This window comes from Lipophrys pholis (genome assembly GCF_963383615.2).
Source record: "Lipophrys pholis genome assembly, chromosome: 9".
NCBI lineage: Eukaryota > Metazoa > Chordata > Actinopteri > Blenniiformes > Blenniidae > Lipophrys > Lipophrys pholis.
The window spans coordinates 8,832,668-8,855,544 of record NC_137639.1 but is presented as its reverse complement, the minus strand read 5'-3'; the positions used below and the strand labels follow the sequence as shown (position 1 = coordinate 8,855,544).

At 41.4% G+C, this 22,877-nt stretch overlaps 1 protein-coding gene across 1 annotated transcript in view; it reads right to left on the bottom strand.

Annotated features, from left to right (window-relative positions):
* The window catches only part of LOC308113998 (nuclear factor of activated T-cells, cytoplasmic 1-like), a 72,996-nt gene extending 72,707 nt beyond the window's left edge, over positions 1 to 289 (bottom strand). Inside the window, exon 1 of the mRNA XM_080470611.1 lies at positions 173 to 289. Coding sequence (XP_080326737.1) covers positions 173 to 191 — 19 coding nt within the window. The 5' untranslated portion in view covers positions 192 to 289. The remainder of the gene's footprint in view (positions 1 to 172) is intronic.
* Positions 290 to 22,877: the final 22,588 nt, after the last annotated feature.

Genomic DNA, 22,877 nt, shown 5'->3' with positions numbered 1-22,877 from the left:
GGCCGCTTTTTTTTTCCCCAAAAAACATCACGCGTCAAGTTGGCCCTGACTTTGACAGTTCGTGCACGAGCTCCCAATCAATTTGCAGTGGCGGTGCCACCGGCCGTCAGCTCGTTTCAAACCAGCAGCAGCTGAGAAAAACAAAACAGAAACAAATACTGGCGTAGTTTACCTTCTTCTGCAGACTTCATATCGGCGTTGAGAGAGTCGAGAAGCTGGAGTGTCCGCTCCTTGGCTGCAGCTCCAAAGCTGAACTTGGAATGAGCGCACCGGCTGTAGAAATCCTGCATTCAACAAGCGAAGGCGCAACTTTCTCCGGCTCGCAGATTAAAGTGTCACACCCCCCGAAAAAGAAGAAAAAAAGCTGGTTGACTTCATGCAACGTTAAATAAAAGCATCATTCGCCAGCACTTTTGGAGAGGAGCGGGATTTTGAAGCGTATCGCGCGCGGTGGCCCGTGCGCACCGGTGGAAACGGGAGGAAGCGGTGCGGGAGAGTGGCGCAGGTATACGGCTGCTGAGGAGGTGGAGGAAGATGAGGAGGAGGGGGGGAACCGTGACTGAGGTGAGCTCGGCTCTGTTTTCCAACCAGGAGGGTTTTTTTTTTTTTTTCTTTCTTTCTTTAAAGAGCCTCCCCAGGTCGGTGACGCGGAGCGGTTTTGTCGGAGGGGCCGGCTCTGGCGCTTTTAAACCTGGAAAACACCCTCCGTCCTGTCCTCCCGCCGGCGCGCCGCCCATCCAGGCGGATGACGCGGCTCCTGCAAAACCTCCTGGACCGCCTGATGATGTCTTTCACCCTGGGATCCCAGCGGAGGAGCAGTGCGCGTGTTAGTGTGTGTGTGCGTAAGAGAGAGAGAGAGAGAGAGAGAGAGAGAGAGAGAGAGAGAGAGAGAGAGAGAGAGAGAGAGAGAGAGAGAGAGAGAGAGAGAGAGAGAGAGAGATCACGAACACCAAATCATATTTTAGAGTGAAGTCAATGCAAAAAACTGTTAAATTCTCATATATTCTATTACAAAAAACTCGAAGGCAACTCTTTTTATTCATTCATTTACATTTGATTTGATTAGATTGTACTTTATTCATTCCATAACGGCGAAATTAATCAGTTACAGAAGCAGAAATTACAAAAAATTAAATAAAATAAGCAAACTATGTGCCTATACAGAAAGGAAGCAAAAATATACAACATGCCTTGTACAGAATCAAGAAGCAAAATATACAATGTACCTCATCCAGAAAAAGACTATACTGATAATGCAGAGTACAGCAGTGACTCAGTATGACTCTAGAGGTGTAAGTAAGTAAAATATGTGCAAAAATATATATTAAAGCAGCCAATATGAAGATCACAACTACTCCATTGTCAAATATCTCCAGTACCTTGTCTTTCTTAACAGGAAAAGGGAACTATTGCACATAATACCAGTGAAATGCCACTCTCGGAATGAAATTCCATTTTTGGACCCCTTGGAAAGTCAAACACACAGAGAAGCATCCTGGACTCAAACTGGAGGACCTCATCCAGTCTGGAGTGCCATCCACAGCACCGCTAATAATGATATATAGACAGTATTCCCAACTTTAATCTCTCCTTTTTTGGACTGTCAGCAAAGCCCTTTTTATAGATTTCCTGAGGTAAAAAAGACTTGATTTCCCCTTGGAGAAGAAGGTATGAGTGTTGGCTTTGGTTGGAGAGGTGTCCTCCAGGAACTCCAAAAGCATCACATTGCAGTACTTTTACTGATACGACTATAATGACTTTCCTTGATGACGTTGACAGTCGTGTCATTATATGCTCATCAACATTCTCCCGATCCCCATGATTAAAATCAAAACTCAAAAGCTATCAAATGTCAGATCTGAATCGGTTTTCCTTGTGTTTTTTTGGGAGGGGAAATAGGGCTTCGCAGTTTCGCCCAAAATAACCATCAGTCCCCGACCACTGACAACACAAACACTCAGTGATCATCATGTCTGTTTTCCACTCTTTCGCATTGGAGTTGGTCCCTGATGAATCTGTGGCCGGGTCAAAGTTCAAACCTTCACAACGCAATTCCTTGATTACACTCCAATTACCATTCATCCAAATAAAAAATGACATATTGTGTGATTGACTTATCCGGACGCACTGAGGAGCGACACGCTCACGTAAAGCAACTTCGCATTGCCAACGCAGTTGAGCATCTAAATCCCACCCGTCGTTTCGGTGCCAATGTCAGTGATTATTAGAAACACTTTAGCGGTTACCAATATAATGGACGGCGTAAGCCGACACTGACGAACGAAGGCCTGAATGGTAACGATAGGCGCTTTTACAATGCTTTTCAGACAGAGGGAGACTCTAATGAGTCAATCTGTTGAGTGCATATCTTTTGGCACGTGCAGGGGCACTTAAAAATAGCCTCTCCATTAACGGTGGGTTACGAATAGTGTCGGAGTAATGATGACAAATAGAAGAAGCCCCTTACAACAGAAGTGCTGCGAGCTTCACATGAGTGCAATTAACAACGGCTTAGACAAGCTACGTTGTAATTTCTTTTGAATGGAGTCCAGGTTTGGAAGAAAAATAGAGTCTCCTGAGAGTCTGAAACGTAGCTGGCAAGCTTGAGGATGATCGTACATAATCAGAAACAGACGGGCTTTTTTTGTGGGGGGGGTGAGCGCAACTGCACAGGGGGAAAGTAATAGTACGCTGTGTTTTCTTTGCCTACAGTAGCTCTCTGGCGTCAGCTGCGGCTTGGCCCGGGTGCATGTGCGAGCTCAAAGATGAAAAAGCACAATCACATACTTTAGGAGATGAATTATGATACAAACCAGTGGTAGGGAAAAAAAAAAAAGACAGAAAAGCAGCCGCACACAACTGGTTGGCACTGTGAGCGGGACGGGGCCCGGGCGGCTTTAAAAACCCTGCGGTGGGGCACGCGGCTCGGTGGCAGTCAGACGGCTTATCTTGATGGATCCTGTGATACCGAGCGCAGTAGCTTCAGCTACAGTCTGTCAGCAGTTGTCAGGGAACCTCGGACCGTCTGCAGCGACAGCGTCAGGTCATTAAGCAGCCTATAAATCATTTCAAAGCAGATGCTTGATCTGAAAACCCGATGGTGTAATGATTCTGAACTCAACCTGGTTCCGATGTCGGGATCGTTTCAGAGGCTTTTTCACTCTTCTTAGCATTCGGGCTACTTTAACTGCACGAGTCCAGATTCTCATGTTAAAAAAAAAAAAAAAAAAAAAAACATCCTCGCTGAGACTCCAGCCAGGCACGCCAAAGAAAACCCTATAGCACCACGTCCTGCTCTTTATAGGAGAAATAACTTCAAATCCAAGTTTTTCTTTGAGGCCAGACGTGAAAAGACTCGCCAAGTTTTGAAACGTTGCCTCTTCATGCCACAGCCCAACAAATTTGTCAAGCATGGCTTTAATCTGAGCTGCACTGACGCTAATGTTTACTCTAATGCAGAGACGACAAGTAACTAAGAACCAATGCTGTCTGACTTCGACGATATCTGGACTTTCTTCTCCTTAAATTTTTCAGATTTGACTCCTTACTTCTTTCAGCTTTTACAGATGACGACTCGGTACTAAAGACGTATAAACAGAGCGAGGGAAAGTCAACCGCCAAGAGAAAAAATCGCGTCCAGGGAGTGCTCAGTTTGTGAGAAACAGAAAAACATGACATGAACAAACTGTATATATATATATACAGTATATATATATATACAGTAGGGTTAAACTGAGCTTCATAATCTCTCTGTAGTAATACAATTTGTCTTCATAGCAAGTGTTTACCTTGAAAGTGGTTTTTTTTTTCACTTAAAATGATCACACCTACACTTACAGTCTTATGTTAAAGTTTATAGTGTTCACATTTTCCTCAATACGTTCATTATGTTGTGTTTTATTTAACAGTTTTTACGCTCTTTGAATTGTTCTCTCGGGTCTGTTTTCACCGCTTTTAAAGCATGGGATATAAAATGATCACTTTTTCCAACACATTAACACGTATAGTGGTTTAGTATAGAGTTATACGGCGTAGAGTTAATCCATAGATTTAATGGTAGTTGTGGGATGACGTTAGTCAGGCGCTAAAAAGGGCGGTAGGATGAACACGTGCAGACGTCTTCCTCCTCCTTCCCACACGAGAATTTGATTATTTTCTTTTTCCATCGTCTTCCTATCCTTAGTTTTCTGTACATATACAACTGATTTTCTTTCTTTCGTTAATTGTTTGAAAACACATTAATAAAAACAAAAACATATTTTACACTCATTTTATTGCATAGTGTCATATAGGCAATCTACATACGATTGTGAGTCATTATGAATTAAATAAAGTTGAAAAGATGAATTATTTTAACTGTGGTTTTGATCAGGGATGCACTAGTGGATGGAATATCACAGACTAGCGTTTAGATGATATTGTGAACATTTATGATGGCAGCTAATACTGATATTAATAATAAAACACACAATCAAACGAGTAAAGTCATAACTAATTCAACTTTCATAGACAAGAGAGGGTTAAGTATGTGTTTGATTCATAACAAGCCTCGTTTCCACAGTGCCCCTTGGTGCCGGTACGGGTCAGGTCGGAACCGGTTGTTGTGCGTTTCCACTGACTCAGAACCGTTACCAACCGGTACCATTGGTAACCATTTCCCGCTACCCCTCCACTTGGGTACCAGGCACAATGTGCCGGATATGAGGGGGAGGAGCTTCAACACTGCCGTCTGCTCATTGGTCCGTGACAACCGCTGTTCTCCCAGCAAGCAGCCATTTCCAATCAGTTCTTCTGCAGCAATCAGGTCACTTTTTTGAAAATGTCCTCCCGTTATGGCGTCACATCCTGCGTGATTACACAACCGTTCATAACCCCGCCTACATTTCAAACCGAACCCTGTGTAATGGAAACGTGGCACTGATATGGGTCTGGTTACAGATAGCCGACCCCACCCGACCGGCACCGGCACCAAGGGCCACTGTGGAAACGAGGCTATAGATCAGGTATGTAGCGTGGTTAGGTGACTGTTTTTTGAACTCCTTGGTTAGTTTTCTCCAATCATTGTTCTTTTTTTTTTTTATAATAGTAGTGTTTTTTGATGGGGAAGATTATATATAAGCCCCTTGGGCTTCTTTCCTCTCCTGCACAGTCGGGTTTTATTTCTTGTAATTCTGTATTATATTCTTATTTTGTGCGAATTAAACAATCGATTAAAAGTTTCTCTGAGAAGTCAGAAGATTCCATTGAGCCAATTAGGAGCTATAGTGTTGTAAATACCCTAAAAAAATATATATTTAAAAATCTCCAGATTCAATTCCTTTACAGAGCTGGAGCCGTTATAAAAAGTTCCATTTTCTCCGCTTACATGGAGTCACGGTTTTTACAAAACGTTGTCTTTTCCTCTGTTTCCACACAGATGGAGTTGGAGCATTTTCAAAAAGTCCCGCCTTGAGAGCCATTTTCAAAAGGTTGCATTTTCAGTGGCTCCGTGCACCATCATTGTGTAAACTGACACCGAAAACGCAATGACATTTTTCCATTTTCACAATGAAAACACCGTCTCCACTCCCAAAAACATCAAACAATTTGCATAATGAATCAGACATGTGTTTTGATTAACATGAGAATATTGAGTTTCTCTTTGTGAAATGGTTCATTCTAATACTTGTTCTTCAGGTTGAAAGGGGACTCAGTCTACTTCATTTGAACAGGCCAGATTCAACGACATTAGCTCAATAAATAATTTTTTGTGTGTGTAGTAAAAAGGGCCTTTATACACGCTCACTAGCAACTAATAGTCTGGAAAATATGGTTTGTCAAACTATTGTTCAACCGACTCGTCTTGACGGGCTATTAAAAACACAGTTTTTATGTATTTTTGTGGAATAAGTGGAGGAAAGATAAATGCGTCTGATACAACAGCGCAACATGTTTTTCCTCCCCCCAGTTGGACTCGTGGTCTTAAAAGTGGGAATGTCGGTTCTCTCCTGTGTTGAATATCTGGAGCAGGACCGGAGCTGTCGGGTTTGGAAACAGGTTGTTCTCTAGTCTCTCGCTTCTACATCTTCTTGTGGAAATGTTAGGTTATAATTTACAGCGTTACTACATCTGGCACCCCGTGACACGGCACGCAGCGAGCAGCCACCGCACGTCTGCGGAGAGCATTAGAGACCCGCTCCGTCCCCGCGAGGATGGATTTACGAGCGGCTCGAGCGCCGCGCTCGAAAAAAAAAAACAAGATCACTTCTCGTGTCCTTGTAAACAGAAACACGCTGCTTTTACATTTGCACAAATTGAGCCGTCGCCTGTTGTGTTTGCTGCTTTGTCCTTTGTAAACTTTTGATTTATTTATTTATTTTATTCCCGGCTCATTTTCTCGCTCCCTGACGTGATGGGGGTGGATAGTTGGGATGCACGCTAACGCCACATGCCAGGATCTAGATCAGCCTCGCTCCAGTTTTCCTTGGGTTTTCTACTACTTTATGTCGTTGGTATGTTGTTTTGGTGCGGTGCATCACCTCTATAAAAAAAAAAAAAAAAAAAAAAAAGAGGTGGAAATCTTTGCCAGCAGCAGTTGATGATATCATAAATGACAAGTGTGGCTTTTGTAGCATGAGTGCTGTGCTTACTGCCAGCTCCTGTAATATTTACTACCAGCGGTTTGGCTCCCAGCGGAGGCTACAGCTTGGCATGATCGGACTACACTTCTTAGAACGCACCATAAAAGATTTACACGTAAAAGATGGACCCGATCTTGACAGGTATAAATAATCATATCTTTGGCTTTCCAAGCTCTGGGCTTAACGCTGTCATATTTGTTTGTCTAGACACCAGGAATGCTACCATTAGGGGGAGAAGAGAGAGAGAGAGAGAGAAAAGAAAGAAAAAAGCTCCTGCTTGAGGCAGATATTAATGTGGACACGAACGCTAACAGGACGCGCACGCCCAGAGAAGAAGTGCGGGGTGAATCTGTGCAAAACATAACATTTAAAAAAAAAAAAAAAAGCTGTAAAAGCGAGTTCTCTCCCCCTTCAAAGCTGCACACTTAATCCGCTCTTCTTTTTTTACAACGTATAATTCATGTTTAACATATCCGGTGGAAATGTGCACGCTGGCATCTTCAGATCTCTACACTGTTATTATCTATTTTCTACGTTTTTCGATGAGCCATAACTTGAAATCGGGCCGGCGAAACACTCGTTTGTGTCGATACAAGTTTACTGCCGCGCAACGTAAGTGGCAGCGCCGCAGCCACAGACCCGGTTTACTAGTCACCTCGTTTGATTTGTTTATTTATTTTTTCTTTCTTTCTTTTCTTACTGTCCAGAGTGGCCGTGCCGCCAAATGAAGAAGTCTGCGGCTAATGAAGGCGAAGTTGTGAATGGCTGCATCCTCTGGCACACGCACACTCACTTCCCCACTTCTCCTTTTTTTTTTTTTTTTTTCTTTTTTTTCCCTTTTTTCTTCCTTCTGTTAGTGCACAGGAAGGCGCATACTTGTGTGCTCACAATGGAGAACTGCTCGGAGCTATCTTAGGCATGTCTGGACGCCGCTGTATGTTTAGCGACTGGGTCTTTTTTTCTCCGAGATTCCTCTTCTGAATGGGAAGTCGCGTACGAGTCTGGCTCGTACGCCGGAGAAGTGAGCGGCCGTCATTGTCACACGGCCATTGACTAAGTTCAGTGTGTCCTTAGAAAATCAGGAAGGAGCTGTGTCATGCAGCCGCCTTTGTCAGTGTTTACATGCTGCTCTTTTTTTTTTTTCTTTTTATTGAGATCTTTCTGGAAGCACTCTTTCCTTTGATATAAGTGAGATAAATGCACCACTTAAAAGGTATTATTACCCACTTACAGCCGCGTTGTCCTGCAAGTCAAACCAGGAAACGATGAACGGTATAAACATTGCAGGAAAAGCTGATTTTTCTTACACGTGTTTCCGAGACACCCATTTCACCGGCCTCGGACAAATTTGAAATGGAATTTGCGGAGAAGTTGACAAAATGTGTCAAACCGCTGGCAGAGGGAACGCTTTTGCAAGGTGACACGAGCGAGGAAACTGCAGCCGATGTTCAAAAATGCACTTTTTTATTTTTGCAAAAAAAAGTCTCGCAAATGTATAACAAAAACCTTGAAAGTGAGAGAAGTGAATAATGAGCTGTCAGTTTATCAGTTGGGTCTTCATCCAGCAGCTTCTGCTGGAGAATGGTTTCTGGCCTGGGGAGAGACACTTTGTTAATCTGATCAAGAGGAAACAATTTGTATTTTCTGGACTATAGGTCAATTCATATCCTATTAAAGAGGCCAGTTGAATATCAAAATATACTGGTACTTACCATCGGCACCACTAGATGTCACTGTATTACTAGTATATAGCTATAGAACATGGAAATTAAAATACGACTAATACAACCATGCAACTTAAATGTGTTTTTTCCCTCTTCGAGATGGATTTTTTAACACGGATGCGACATGTTAACATGACAAGGAAAACGCATTTTGGAGTTTTTTGTTTCAGAAAATGTTCACATTTAAACGGCAACATTTTTGAAACCAATCTGGTCCCACAAACCCAACAAGCAAGGTGATTATTAAGGATTTATACAAGTTTTATTTTTCATTGTATTTTGCACCACAATGTTTCATTAAAATTGACTTTATGTTGAGATTGTAGTCATTTTCAGTACTAACTGCAAAAATATAGACAATTTCATTACATACGCTCTGACCACAAGTGAAAATTTAAAGGTTATCATAGCAATATTTTAAAAGTCTGGTCCACTCAAGAGGAAACTGGACTGTATGTGGTCCCTGAAGTAAATTAAATCTTATTTAATAATTATCTTGTATACATCTTGTATACAAATGTATATATGTATTTTTATTGTATACATCTTTGTACTGGTTCAGTTATGTGCTTTTCAAATAACCATAACATATTTGGTGTTTGGTTCGTTCAATATCAACTGGTCCTACAATTTGTCCTCGTGACCCGTCCCTCCGAAGAGAGGACACCTGTCTTCAGGGGACACTTGCCCTTGGATTTTAGGGCGTCCCTACATCAGAGGTTTCACTGTATTTATTTATTTATCTATTTATTTGTTTATTTATGTTTCCCGCATAATCCTGACTAAAACAACCTGATTTCATGCAAGTACCGTTGAATATATATGCCATTCCTAAATCACATGCACGCTGCCTCCTGCAGGGCTGTTGAGACCACACCCCCCCCCCCCCCCCCTTACATGCACTGTGCATTCCTCCATCACATGTGCACAGGATTTCTAGAGTCATGAGTCTCTAGAGGCGCCATTGTTATTGTTTTTCTACTCACGGATGTGTAGAAGAACTATTTACTACTGATATAGTGTGCATGCACAGTAGCAAGTTGGAGACGGAGCATCTTTGAAAAGTTGCAGCCTGGGAGCCATTTTCAAAAAGGTGTGTTTTCACCGTTGTTGTGTAAATGGACCCCCAAAATGCATCGTGTCAACGAGGCCTTATACTGCATCCTATAGTCCAGAAAATACGGTAAATTCTGCAAATATCTTGCCACATGCATGCAAACTTTTAACTGTGTTTTGATCCGGGTTTTATGGATTTTTATTCCAATATTGATGCAATACTTTAAAAGTACCAATCCAGCATGATCACAAGAGCAAATTGTCCCTAATTTGTAATTTTTTCTCTCTGCTTTGAGTTTCAGACTTGTCTTTAAGGTGAGGGATTCTCAAATGTGGCACCATTTTAAAAGGGGAATAAACAGGCTTCTTGGTATAAATAAGATTTACTTTGTTACATTCATTACTTTTTGTGCTGAGTTTATTTTCACGAGGGAAACAGGGGAAAGATACTATACACAAAGGCACACCCAGAAAGACAACACGAACTCTGAGGGAAAGGTAAATCATAAAACTACGATAATGCTCTCCATTGTATGTTATGGTGCGGATTGAATACAGCTCCGCGGGGTTGAGCCATCTGAACGGTGTTTTTCTAACTAATGATCTATTACTGCGCTCCGTCAGAGCTGTTTTCTCTGCGAATGCTTCTGCTGACAGTGTGAGTTGTGATAAGAGCTCCACCATGGGCACTGTATCTTACCCACATGTGTAGCTAATTCAGAACCTGTGGCCAATAACACTTTCTATAGGTCAAAGGCGCACGACCTATGAGACAATTTTTCCTACATCAGTTCGAACACAGATAATTATTCAGGGAAAGACGTCTAAGGGGGACCATTTTGCCAGTTTTAAACAAAACACAATGATGTAAGCTCTGTTTTTATTCTTCTTCTTTTTTTGCCAACGCTAACTCAAACGTGTATTCGTTCAGCTTGCAAACCCCAGTAATGGTTATGGGATTATGAGGGTGGATGGTTTCATTTTTCTAGCCTATGACTGTCACATCCACGTCCATTACAGTGATTTAAACCCAAGCATATATGCCAGGGCCATTTTTTTACTGCAGGGCTCTCAAGCTTGGCTGCTCTACATTAAAACACATTTATATAGTCCGGAGCAGCCAGAGTCCTGGTTATACTAGAGGGTCACTCACAAATCAGAGCTCAATCTCCGCCCGCCTTGAATCATCCTGTCGGCTGAACGCGCACAGATGATTTGTCACACATTGTTTCCATTGCTTGACAGGACAGGTTTACACTCCGGATCGCTCTATATACACACACACACACACGCACACACACACACACACACACACACACACACACACACACACACACACACACACACACACACACACACACACACACACACACACACACACACACACACACATTTAGAATTAACAGAGAATTGCTCTTTTACCGATGTGCATTGCACTGAAAAGCAGGTTGATGTTATTATAAGGTGGTATCTTTTATCTGTAACACTGAAAAAAGATATTTCCGCAGCACATTTAATCCCACAAAGGTTCTAGAAACAAGCGTCACTTTTCAAAAAGTGTAATTGTAGAACTATATTTGCATAGCGTTACATGGAGGCCTGTGCCACCCACCTAGACTCACACTGCCGTTACTTACATTACTTAATAGCCTGTAAATCCTTCATGTCAACATTGTGGGGCTTTTTTTTTTCTTTCTTTTTTCTGATGACATAGTAGATTTGGGCTTTTCCCAGCATGCCCTTTTTCTTGTAGTATATTTTGTTTTAATGAGAAATCATAATAGAAAATGCATAGATCCCAGATTGCTGCAGATCTATAGTAGCTTCCTGGGGCTTTTATAAAATGACATATTCTGCGCATAAATATGTTTTATGTATGTATTTATTTATTTATTTGAATTTGAATAACAGACTCATTTATCAGGAAGTACAACACTGTGGGGGGGGGGGGGGGGGGGGGGGGGGGGGTAGCATGCTGTATCTGGCTAAATTATATGCTATATAAGGGTTTTTTACAGCAGCTTGTTTGAGCAGTTCATGACAGCAGCTCACAAAGAAAGATCTCCAGCGACTGAAAGAGACAGAGACATTTTAAATGCGATACGATTTAAAAAAAAGTTTTTATATATTATTTAATTGCAGTTTTATCGTGGAGGGGAGTAAAGTGAGATGAACCTTTGTGTGAAAACCTTTTAACGTTAGAAAGCACTCCCATTTCTGACCTGAACATGGGTTCACACGAGATTTGTCGATATTTGCATATTTAAGCTCAAGATCAATTTATAGAGCAACGAAGACAAAGATATTAGACTGTGTTTGGCTTTCTTAAAGTGTAATGCAAAGTCATATAACATCCGAATACAGAGATAAAAGGCATTCAAAAGATTTGCACATAAAAATATATAAAATACATTTCAGACTTTACAATAAATGTGCAAAACGCTTTTGAATTTTAACAGAACAATACAAAAAGCCTGTGATAAACAGTAACTCCGTTTAGTCCCCAGAGAGCCTTACAAGTATGGAATTGAAAAAGGCAACAGAGAAAAGTGAATAGAGAAGTTTGTAGTTGTTCGCATGGTCACACTGACTTCTTCATATTTTTAGTTTTACTTTTGGACCTGTCACATGTTCATTACGCTACAAGCTTTATAAATCTTGGGTAATAATTCTCCAGATTACCTCTATTTAACAGTTATTTTCTTTTCTGAAGCAATTTCGCGTCAAACATTAATGGGCAGATTGGCATTTGGTTGTGCAAATTTCCACTGTATTCATGTGGAAACTTTAAAAAGCTGCGTTTCGATGAGGTTCAACTCTCAACCTCCGCCTTGTTTCACCTCCACTTCTACCCGCTTTATACTCTGCACCCTGCCAAACTGTCAATAATGCCGTGATTGTCGTGAAATGTCGGTTGACCCTGTGACCTTTATATTACTGCCTCCGTATCAACTCAGCCTTTCAATTTCCAAATGACTCCGCATCTCCTGAGCCTTTGCTAATGAAAGAGACATAATATTTGCTGTGTGTTTTCCTGGTCCCAGCAGGGGGGGACCTATTGATTTCGGTGACCTTTTTTTTACCCGCCACTGCTGAAGTAGAAGAAAAGCAATGAGAGACGACTGCAGGTTATGCTGCAGAGTAACAGTAGAGCGGCTTATTTACTGATCCCCATGGAGACCCTACTCAGCATTATTGTCTTGTGTCGTGGCTGCGACACACACACACATACAAACAATGCAAGCTCGGGAACTTTTTGGATCGTATGTATAGTATTTCATAGGAAATTAAACAAGTAGGGTAAATATATATATTTTAGTCCATTGCGATGAATCAAAGCCTCTTTTAAATCATTTATGTAATTCGAGATAACTTAAATTTTTTCAGGGAACTTGAACAGCATGTCTCTTCCTCATATGTTTAAGAAATTGCACAAAAATCCAATAACCTGGATTGTATATGTTGATTTTTTTTTTGACTCACTTATCACTGAATACAAGGGAATAACTCCTGGGTTACTTTGAATTCTCTCTCCCAGCACACGTTCACTTTGTCGTGTTGCTGTGACACATTAGCAGAGCTGTCAGCGCTGTGTAAGGATTTTCATTCGTTCACGCGTTCAGCTGAAGATACGTCAGTTACCTGGAGGGTAAGATGATCTAAAAGAGCAATCATGAGCAAACCTCAAAAGTGTGTGAGAAAATTCATTAAAGGTTTTCAATATTCACCTTTGTAATTGAGTTCGGAAGTAATAAAAATCATATTGAGATACTTTTTTTCAAGGGAAAAGTTTTTGTAAAATGATAATACAGTGTTTATCCTTTAAGCCCGTTTTCATGTGAAAACGGAAAACTTTTGCGTTTTGATGACAACAATGCTTGTAGCTACTGAAAACGCAACGTTTGCATGTCAACGGACATCATTTTTCAAAATGTTGCCATATAAATGCAAAACTTTTCGGAAATGAAAACGCAGAAGGATGCATTTTAACTTGACATGTCGTCATGTATGCAGGACCTGAGTCAGGTGAAATGATAGAAACATTATCAAAGTCAAAGTCAATTTTGCTGCAACAACAAAACACGCAGTGGAATTGAAATTTGATCTCGCTCGCCCTCCTACAGTGTAAACATTTCTCACCCACAACCAAAAAAGGGTATACAGGCAAAATATATAACCAAATTTGAATAAAAATAGGAAAACAGAAAATATAGACCAGAAAACAAGCCAGCAAGATTTTGAAATAGAAATTAAAAAAAAAATTGTAAATGTGCAATAGACCCTGAGCTCGTGCAGCAGCATAGACAATAACATAAATAGTGCAATGAACAGTCGACATACAAATATTTAGAATAATTGACAGTAATTACAGCATAATAATAAAAAGAAAAAGGAAAAAAAAAAAACATCCCAGCTGAGATGAACTGTAATAACAGCATCATGATTTCCCAGTTAATTTTCTACACCTATTAATATGCACTTTAGGGCCATTATCCCATCTGCTTATTGAATTATTCCCGTTCTGGAACAAATATTTCAGGGTAATTTATCCTGGTTTTTGATTTTCTGTTCGTCACAGAAAGAGTTTCTGTCCATGACCTTCTGAAGTTCTGAGAATAATAATCAGATAAAACATTCATTTGAAGCTGCCATTCCATTGCAGGCATTGTAAACGCAGGGTGTTGTCGATGGTCCTCAAATCAGGATTAGCAAAACTGTCTTTGTCAAGTAAACAGTAGTTTGGTGAAATAGTAACTGTGATGACAAACATTTTGGTGGAAGCGAAAGCTAATCACTCACACACACACTTTATAAATGGTTCAATTTACTATACATAAAAGATTCCTGCCAATAGTAAACATTACAGTAACTCCATGATGCATGCAATATTCTGTGAGAGGAAAAGTGCTGGTATAGCCTCTTCAGTTTCGACAAGTAGGTCACTCCTGCTCTATGGATCTTTGTAGGGACACGTTGAAACAGGACCTGATCCATTAGCTCGTGGTAATGCATTCTTCCCTGCTGTAATTCAAGCTTTAAGTCAACTTTATAAGCGTATCGTTCTAAGAATCTCAGCGCGTGGCAGCTGATTGACAGAGGAAAAATCTCAAATCAAATCAGCATTCCTGAACGTTGACGTAAGCGGGTGGGGGGGGGTTAAGGCCTTTATTCGTTGCTGTTCAGGCTCGACGTAACACCCGCGCTGCTGTTACTGCGACTCTGTGACCCTGACCTTGGTGTTGGTATTGACATGTCATAAAACAAGTAAAAATAGCTGGATCCTGGATTACAGTCCAGCCAGTCACACTCTGTTTGGAGATCGGGCTGCGACCCCTCTGACTGAAGGAGTCCGGCAAAATGAGGCCAGCCGGACGGTCATGTAGAGCTGCACGACACCGATGTAGACGTCCTCTTCTTTTTTTTTTTTTCCTGCTCCTGTCTCGAGTCACTGCTTTTCCTTTTTTTTTTTTTTTTTTTAAATCTCCCCTCTGGTGGGATCCCCTCTTCTGTTTCCTGCTGTTTATGTGAGTTGCTTAGAAACCATGGCAGCTGTCCAGCTGAGGGGGATTCTTTTTTTTTTTTTTTTTTTTTACTGGCATGACTCAAGGGGTCACGAGGTTACAGGGTCAGCATATGGCTTGGAGGCTTTACAGTTTTAATGCTGGCAGTAGGTGACGCTTTGTTCTGTTAAACAGGTTTATCTACCTCTTTAACCTCAGGATGGTGTCCAACAGACAGCCAACAACTATTACGGCACACAAAGTGATTTAAGCATCTTTGGTGAATCTGAGAAATCTTCACCTGAATCAATGAGTGCATGCGTTTGAAGTCTGCGGGATGCCAATGAATCTAAATATCTTGAAACTTGGAAAATGACCACGTTTTAGACAAAAAGCGGTGGTTTTCCGCATGCCGCTCTCATCGGCTTTATTGCTAGCGCGGCAATATTTGTTACGACTGTGACTCATTGGTAGATTCGTTAGGCTTGAGCATGGAAAATAAAACCGCTTCGGTTTGAAAAAGGCCAGGATTTGAGCTGAATTAATTATGTAATATCATATCATAACGAAAGGTTAAAGCCTGAAGGCCCTTTTGGATCGGACATTCAAGAGGGAACCGGCCTTCGGAAAGTCAGCCGTAACTAAAATGGTTACGTGATTGCATTTTGTGCTGCCAACAAGTTCTCTGAAATGACATGGCAACGATAATTATATAATGAATTATAAGTGCAGAGTCAAGCAAGATTGATATTTGGTGAAGTTTGTGGAAGTGATGCCATGCAGAATGTAATCAGACACCTGCAGACGCTTGAAGATTCGACTTGAAGGCCACTGCTGGAGCGGTCGCAGCTTTCAAGGTGGACACACTGTAGAAAACACCGTCTTATGCTTTTTATTAGCCCATACCAACTTTATGTTAACATCCTAGAATTGTTTTCACATTTGTAGGGTCTTCTTCTTGACTTGGTCTCTGCCCTCTGAAGTCTCGGTCTTGTGATGCACGGGTCTTGGTCTTGACTTGGTCTCGGGTTACATGACTACAACTAAAATTCTACTAAATGAGTAATAGGTTTTACTTAAATATGGCATTTTTACCGCACCAATAGAGCGACCACACCTTACCTGATCAATCACATTGGCTCATTCACACACCAATGGTGACGTCCATGTTTTAACACCATTGAGGGCAACATCTGGGTCAGTTTCTTGCCAAATGACTCTTTGCCATGTTGATAAAGCCAAACTCTGGAAGAAGACCACCATGGTGTCAAAGTTACTTCAGCTGAGAAGCAATAAATACATTATTAAATCCTAATAATTCAATTCTGTGCACTTTTTTATTTTTATTTTTTTTTATTTTTTTTAATGCAATATAAATAGCTTTTGAGAAACACAGGAACTTTACACAAACTAATTGTCACAGTATGGCTTTGATGCTCCTGGTACTTTGCTGATAAGACAGCTGCTCTTCACTGCGTCACTGTGATCATTGCTGCCGTCTGCGGTTCAAGTTCTGGGTGTCGGTGTTGTATCATGACCTCTGCCTCAGATGGAGTTAAACAAGGTAGTTATACACTTCCAGCATCGTCCTACTTGGCTTTGCACTTGTGGTTGTATGTTTCACACGGTTGCGATTTTCTTTATTGTTTTTAGCCCTTTATCACCATGACCGCTCAAGGCTTCTTTTTGGCTTTCTGCCAGTGAAACAAGTTTAACATGTGACCGCATCAGTGGTTTTGATAAATCGCTGGATTTGTTTTTTTTTTTTTTTACAAAAGAATATGAGATTTGTATGCAATTCATCAAAAATGTCAAACAACTACAGGAATTTATTTATTCAGTTGTTTTTTTTTAACAGGTTTCTTCAATTTTTGGGGGGATTGATTAGTTGGCTCTTTTGTAAGTCGCGCTGTCTTCTGAATACACCGGTCCTGTTTTGTCATCGCCATTTTTCCCAAATGAAATCAGTTTCTGAACGAATGCGATGTTTACAAGGAGATTGTCATTCTGATTATTGGTGTCCATGCAAACAGCTACTGGGCCCATCGCATTTAGAAGTGAGTCTTTTTGGTGACTATGCGCACACGGCTCTGGGTCGTTCCACTCATGTACACGTGCCTGCCGTGGCAGCAAGCGGCGCAAAACACAAAGACCCTTGTTAAAAACGGTTGTGATTCACACTGTGTTATTAGTCAGCCACCTCCTTTGATTCAGCCGCATCTGGCTGTGGTGCGACTGGGCCGGGAATGCATCACATGAGGAACGAAGCCGCAGAGCGTTCAAGAGCTGGACGACCGCGCCGAGGGCCGAGGGTCTGAGGTCTGACCTCCACGTGCTTCACCTGTTCGCACTGGTCAAGGTTTACATTAGGCCGTGTTCTGCTTTTTAAGGTCTTTACAAGGTTTAGCAGCTACCACACACACACACACACACACACAGGCCTAGTTAGAATGTGTGTCCGGATGAAAAACTCATCAGGTCAGAATGACTCACGGGTGGCTGAATTCCACAAACGCGCCATATTCATACACATGTCGAGTCAAGAGGAGAAATTGTTTTTCTTCCCACTCAGTCGGTTTTACACCATTAAAACACTGTTGGGATCAAACCAGACCAAATAAAGTGCCGTTCCTCGGGGAGGGAACGTGCCGCCCTGCTGAAGGATCCATTTGAAGTCCTTCTCCTTCCACCACGCAGCTCCCCTCCTTTCTGGAAACCCGACCCGGTGGTATGTTTTTCGCCGGAGTCCTACAGCGGTGTTCCCGACCTCAGACAGTCTTCCACAATCAGGAGGAATACCCTGATGCTGCAGTTTGGACCCTCTGCGCCGAAACCAAATAGCATAATTGTGTAATGAGGGATCCCTCTCCAGGAAACATACTCAAGTCGGAAAACTGGCTCCTGTTCCTGCCGATAACTCGCATGGTTTATTATAAAAGCACAATTTCAGTAAGTAATCGTCTCGATTTATAAATCACCATTATGTATTTGGGGACTGTTGGAGATCTGGGATTCATATTGGCGTTTGGTTGCGTCTGCCAACGCCACAGTCATATTTGCTGACCACAGAACAAATCAGCATTTTCAGTTAAAACATTGTCATAATGTTTTTTTTTTGTCTTTTTCTTTTTTGTCTTTTGGCAGGATGACTCAAAACGTAATGATTCACAAGCTCCTTTAAAGTAGACCAGTGTCTGAGGATGATGAGCCCGATGCGGCCGTGCGGATGTTGTGTAATTGATAAAACATTGCGGGAGGAAGCTGCGCGTGTGAGGAAGTTGACGCTTTCGATGCTCCAAACATAATGCCACACCAGTGTGCGTGAACTGATCTGAACTGAACTGACACATCAGGGTTGTGTTCCCACCTGTCTGGTGTGGGCGTTTTTTTATTGACACCCAGAGGTTAACACAGGTAACTATGCATACTGTGGTGTTTTCGAACTGGGCATGGCTGCAGCTGAAGACCTACATGTGTACATAAAGATCACCAGGTATACAGACCTGGTTTATCCAATTTATCTGACACATTAGATTTAGTGAGAGGAAGCACAGGCATTCACAAAAGTTGGTACACCTCAAGGATTTTGTTATTATATGTGGTTCGTTATTCGGTTTTTTCTTTTTCAGTTTTTATCGTTCATGATCTGTAAAAAAAAAATCAGTAGGCAATGATTTGCAAATCTTACATAAACATAAAGTTTCAAGTGAAAACGCGTTTTCGTTTCAGAGAACTTTTGTGTTTACTCTGCATTGTTTTGAAAATGAGTTTTCAAGTTGGGCCACCACTGGTGCTGTTTGTTTTTGTAATAAAATCATACACATGCGCGCAAACAGTACCCTATAAACATTAACAATAGTAGACAAACATATGTAAAGACAGATGATGAAATTGGATTGCAATTATAGTGACTCTCAACTCTAAAGCTACCAGGTCCCAGGAGAATACAGACTGGGAGTTATGACACTCAGAAGGCCGCCATTGTTGTTCTTGTCTATTGAATTACGACATGCAGAATATTATTTACTACGGCCGTGGTGCACATGTGCAGTAGCAACATTTCCACCGTCGACATGGAGGCGGAGTCCGAGCATTTTCGAAAAGTTGCTTTTTCAGTGGTTTCGAGCACTGTTGGCATGTAATGGGTAAAAAATACAAATGAAAAATAAAATAAAATAAAATAAAATAAAATACAAATGAAATATAATGAAAAATTAATATACAGTGAAAATGTCCCATTCTCACTTGAAAAGCTTTATTCTTTTTTTCTCTCCATATCATACAACAGTGTCACCGTTTTATGGAAACTTTTTTTTTTCAGTTAATCAAATGTTTAAAGCAATTAACATAACAGTCAAAGAAATGATAGAAATTCATTTTTTTTGTGTGTATTAATAATTTTCTGATTGAAATTTTTTAAAACATGAACTCAAATGGATAAAAGAAAGCATCAGTGTAAGATCTTATCAATTCAAATGAATCTAGTTAATCACCAAGGGTTCAGATCAGTTGCAAATGACTAAAGCCAGGTTAGAGAATCACAGGCAGCAGCTGTCTCATTTAAACCGCTGACATTTATGCTGTGTTGTTTTGTGGTTTGAAGTCTGTGAGCTGTCAGAAGACCTTTAGAAGAAGCGTTGATGCCAAGCAAGGGATTCCAATAAAACTAAGTCATTTGAAATTAATTTTATTTTTTTTTAATCCAGGTCCAAGTGGTCAGGGCAAAGCCCCAACGCTGCACAAACACAAATGAGTCTGATTGAGTCTAAAATGTTCACTGTATTTGACTGTAATGTGTTTCGGACACCTATTAGATCCCCATTATGCATGTTCTTCCTGTGCATGTCTGGGTTCTCTTCCATTTAATTTTTTTCATGTTCAATGTTTTAAGGTGTGTCAGTGTCTTTATGATGCTTAACCACAATCTTAGATTGATTAGATGGCATCGTTTAATTGAGATTCGTATACAGATCGTATCCGATGCTTAGAGTCCGATCTTTTTCCTGACAAACACAATGTGTGGTGGCGCGATGGTGTGTTGTAATTGGAGTCTTCTTCACCTCAAAAAGCTGTGGTTCAGCTGGTGGATCTCTATAAAATCTTTCAGTCGCATAGTTACTGGTTCGAAACCCCATCTCTCTCTGTCCATGTATCAAAGCGTCCTTGAGCAAGACACTGAACCCTAAACTATTCCAAATGGATGGATTGATCACCTTTGATGGCAGCCATCACCATTGGTGAGTGTGTGATTGACCTTGTAAAGCCATTTTGGAATAGTGGTGTATAAGTGAAATCTATTTACCAAAAGTAAAAAAACAACAAAAAAAAAACACAAAACCCTGGTTCGATTCAATGCCAGACCGTTTTTATGTGGTTTTGCATGTTCCTCCAGTGGTGGTATGCATGGCGTTTGGCTTCCTCCACAATCTAACACATGATTATTTGGTTAATTGGTGAGATTGCACCAACCATAATGACCCACACTTAGATAAATTGTGTACAGATGATGAATAGATGTATCTGACTGTTCTGATTATGAGGACTCGCTGTCCTCGCATGTGGAATCATATTTACTGGAACATATGGTGAAGAAAAAAAAACAAAAAAAACCCTCACTGTTTAGATGCTTGTAGGGTTTCGGGATTGTGACGCATTCCCACCAGTGTAGATATGAGATTGTGAAACCCCGCATGCCTCGGTGGTGCGTTTGTTTGTCGGTCCTGGCAGCAGGAGGCAGTGTTACTCAGCGGCTCCCATGTGTCACGGCCTCACCGCCATCAACGTACGGTCCACTGCCATGGCTTCTGGGAAACCGTCTGGACCCATAATCATCCTCCAGTAAAAAGAGATCCGAGGGGCCATGCTGCCAAGAAAAAAAAGAAAAAAATAGATGAGCATGCCGAGAAACGCACACGTGCACAAGCGAATCTATGTAAGCAATGTAAGCCACGCACCTGTGCACACATGTCAAGAATGGTTTGTTGCCAAATATAATGGCTCTGTCTTCTCGAGCAATTGTGGCCGCATGTGTAAATACATCTGGACAATATAATTTAACACATCATCACCTCAGCACAACCTGCCCCCGGCTTTTTGCTCGGTAAGAAAATAAAGTGAAGGTCTTGTCAGAGGGAATCCCAGCGAGCCCGGCTGAGAATACACACTCCACACCGGTCCCCTCTGACATAATTCTCCTCCAACCACGCCGACCCATCGTCCAGGGTGACTCAGTGCCTGGGCTTCCAGAACTTCCCAGAAAGCCATTGCCAGGCCCCGAGAGAGGAGACCTCCAGACAAATTCCCTACTTTCTTTTTTTTTTTTCAAGCGCTCGGGTTCTGGATCGGTCTCCCATCGGAACACATTAGCACTGCGTCTGAGCGTTCGCTTGCGGGCTTTACGGAGCTCCAAAATCCTCAAGGTGGAAAATAACCCTCAAAGTATTAACATATCATCACATGGAGCTGATCTGTGTCCCTCTGTGGCCTCACAACAGACACAGACTGGCTTTTTAATTTTTTTTTAAAGAAGCATCCAGACAGTTATGAAACCTACAAAACAGAGGTTAAGACCTGTCGTTCTGGTTTAGTGATCAAGGTATCTCTTCCCTGGACCTCCAGTGAGCATCTTATCTCTGAAAAAGCAACAAATAGGAGGATCCCGACGCAGATACACTGATCAGCCATAACATTGAAACCACCTGTCTACTGGATAGGTCAAATTTTACCTGGCAAAACAGCCACATCAAGCCATGGACTCCACCAGACCTCTGAAGCAGTGATGTGTGGTCATTGGAGGCAGAGCCTCACATGGCATAGAGGAAAGAACAAAATATATGATAAACAAATACAAACAAATACATTAAATAGTTATAATTATCCAGTAGCTTGAACCATAAATTCCTTTTCCATCTAACACAAACAGTTTTGATCATTTTTATTTATAAATCACTACACTTTCACATTTCTTGTTCAACTACCGGGAAGAGACCCGTAGCGTGCACCGACTCGGCTGCCCACTCCTTCACAAACCTGCCAGTATAAACACTCAGTGATAGCACGCTTCTAACTCCATATGTCTTCCATGAAATGTTTAAAAAAAAAAGAAAGAAAGTTAATCCATGCCCCCTGACTTTACAGAGTTTAGCTGACATGTATAATGTGTTGAATTGAATGCTCAGCGATCTTACAGGAGACAAGCCAGGCAGATCTTCTACCTCATGGTAGGGGGCGATGGTGAGTTCAGAGCGTCTATATGCTGCGGCAGTCCCTCCTTTCTCCTATTCCTATCCATTTTACATTAACCCCGTGGATGCCGTCACGGGGCTAAGGAAAGGAGTTAGGGTTGTGACAGTCGGACTTCACTCCCACTAGCTGATGTAATAATAATTCGATGGCGGCGCAGGTTAGTGACGTCTGCCGTGGTGAAAAAAAATAAAAAATTAAGAAAATGGACAACAAAAAGCGCATTTCTACCACTTTGCCCTGTGCCTCTAACCACTGATATAATCTCAAATATCACAAGTTTTGAATTGAAATGAAAGGAAAAGAAGCTAACAGGCTGCGAAGAACTGAAATGAAACTGCTGCCAGGTAAATAAATAAGCAATGCAAACTGAGAATAGGCTGCACAAAATGTTTACTTTACTGTGTTCGTTTTACAACATCCGCACAACATTCCTAGTTGGGATATGGTTTTAGATTATTTAAAGTTGTTCAAGGCATATTATTGCATTGGTAACTTAATATGATCTGCGTTGAGTCGTCATGAGTTTCCCTGAACACTCGGATGAGCAAGTCCCTTTAAATGTTGTCGCCACAAGGAATTGTGGGGCAGCATGATCTCATCTCCTTTGGTAAAGGATGCATCAGTGTTTCCTAGGTGAAAGGAGGTTATAAAGGAAGCATTGAGCCTCCTTTCCTTAGCTTCTAGAGAATTCGAACGTTCCCTATCATGACCACCACTTCTGGAGGTGAAGG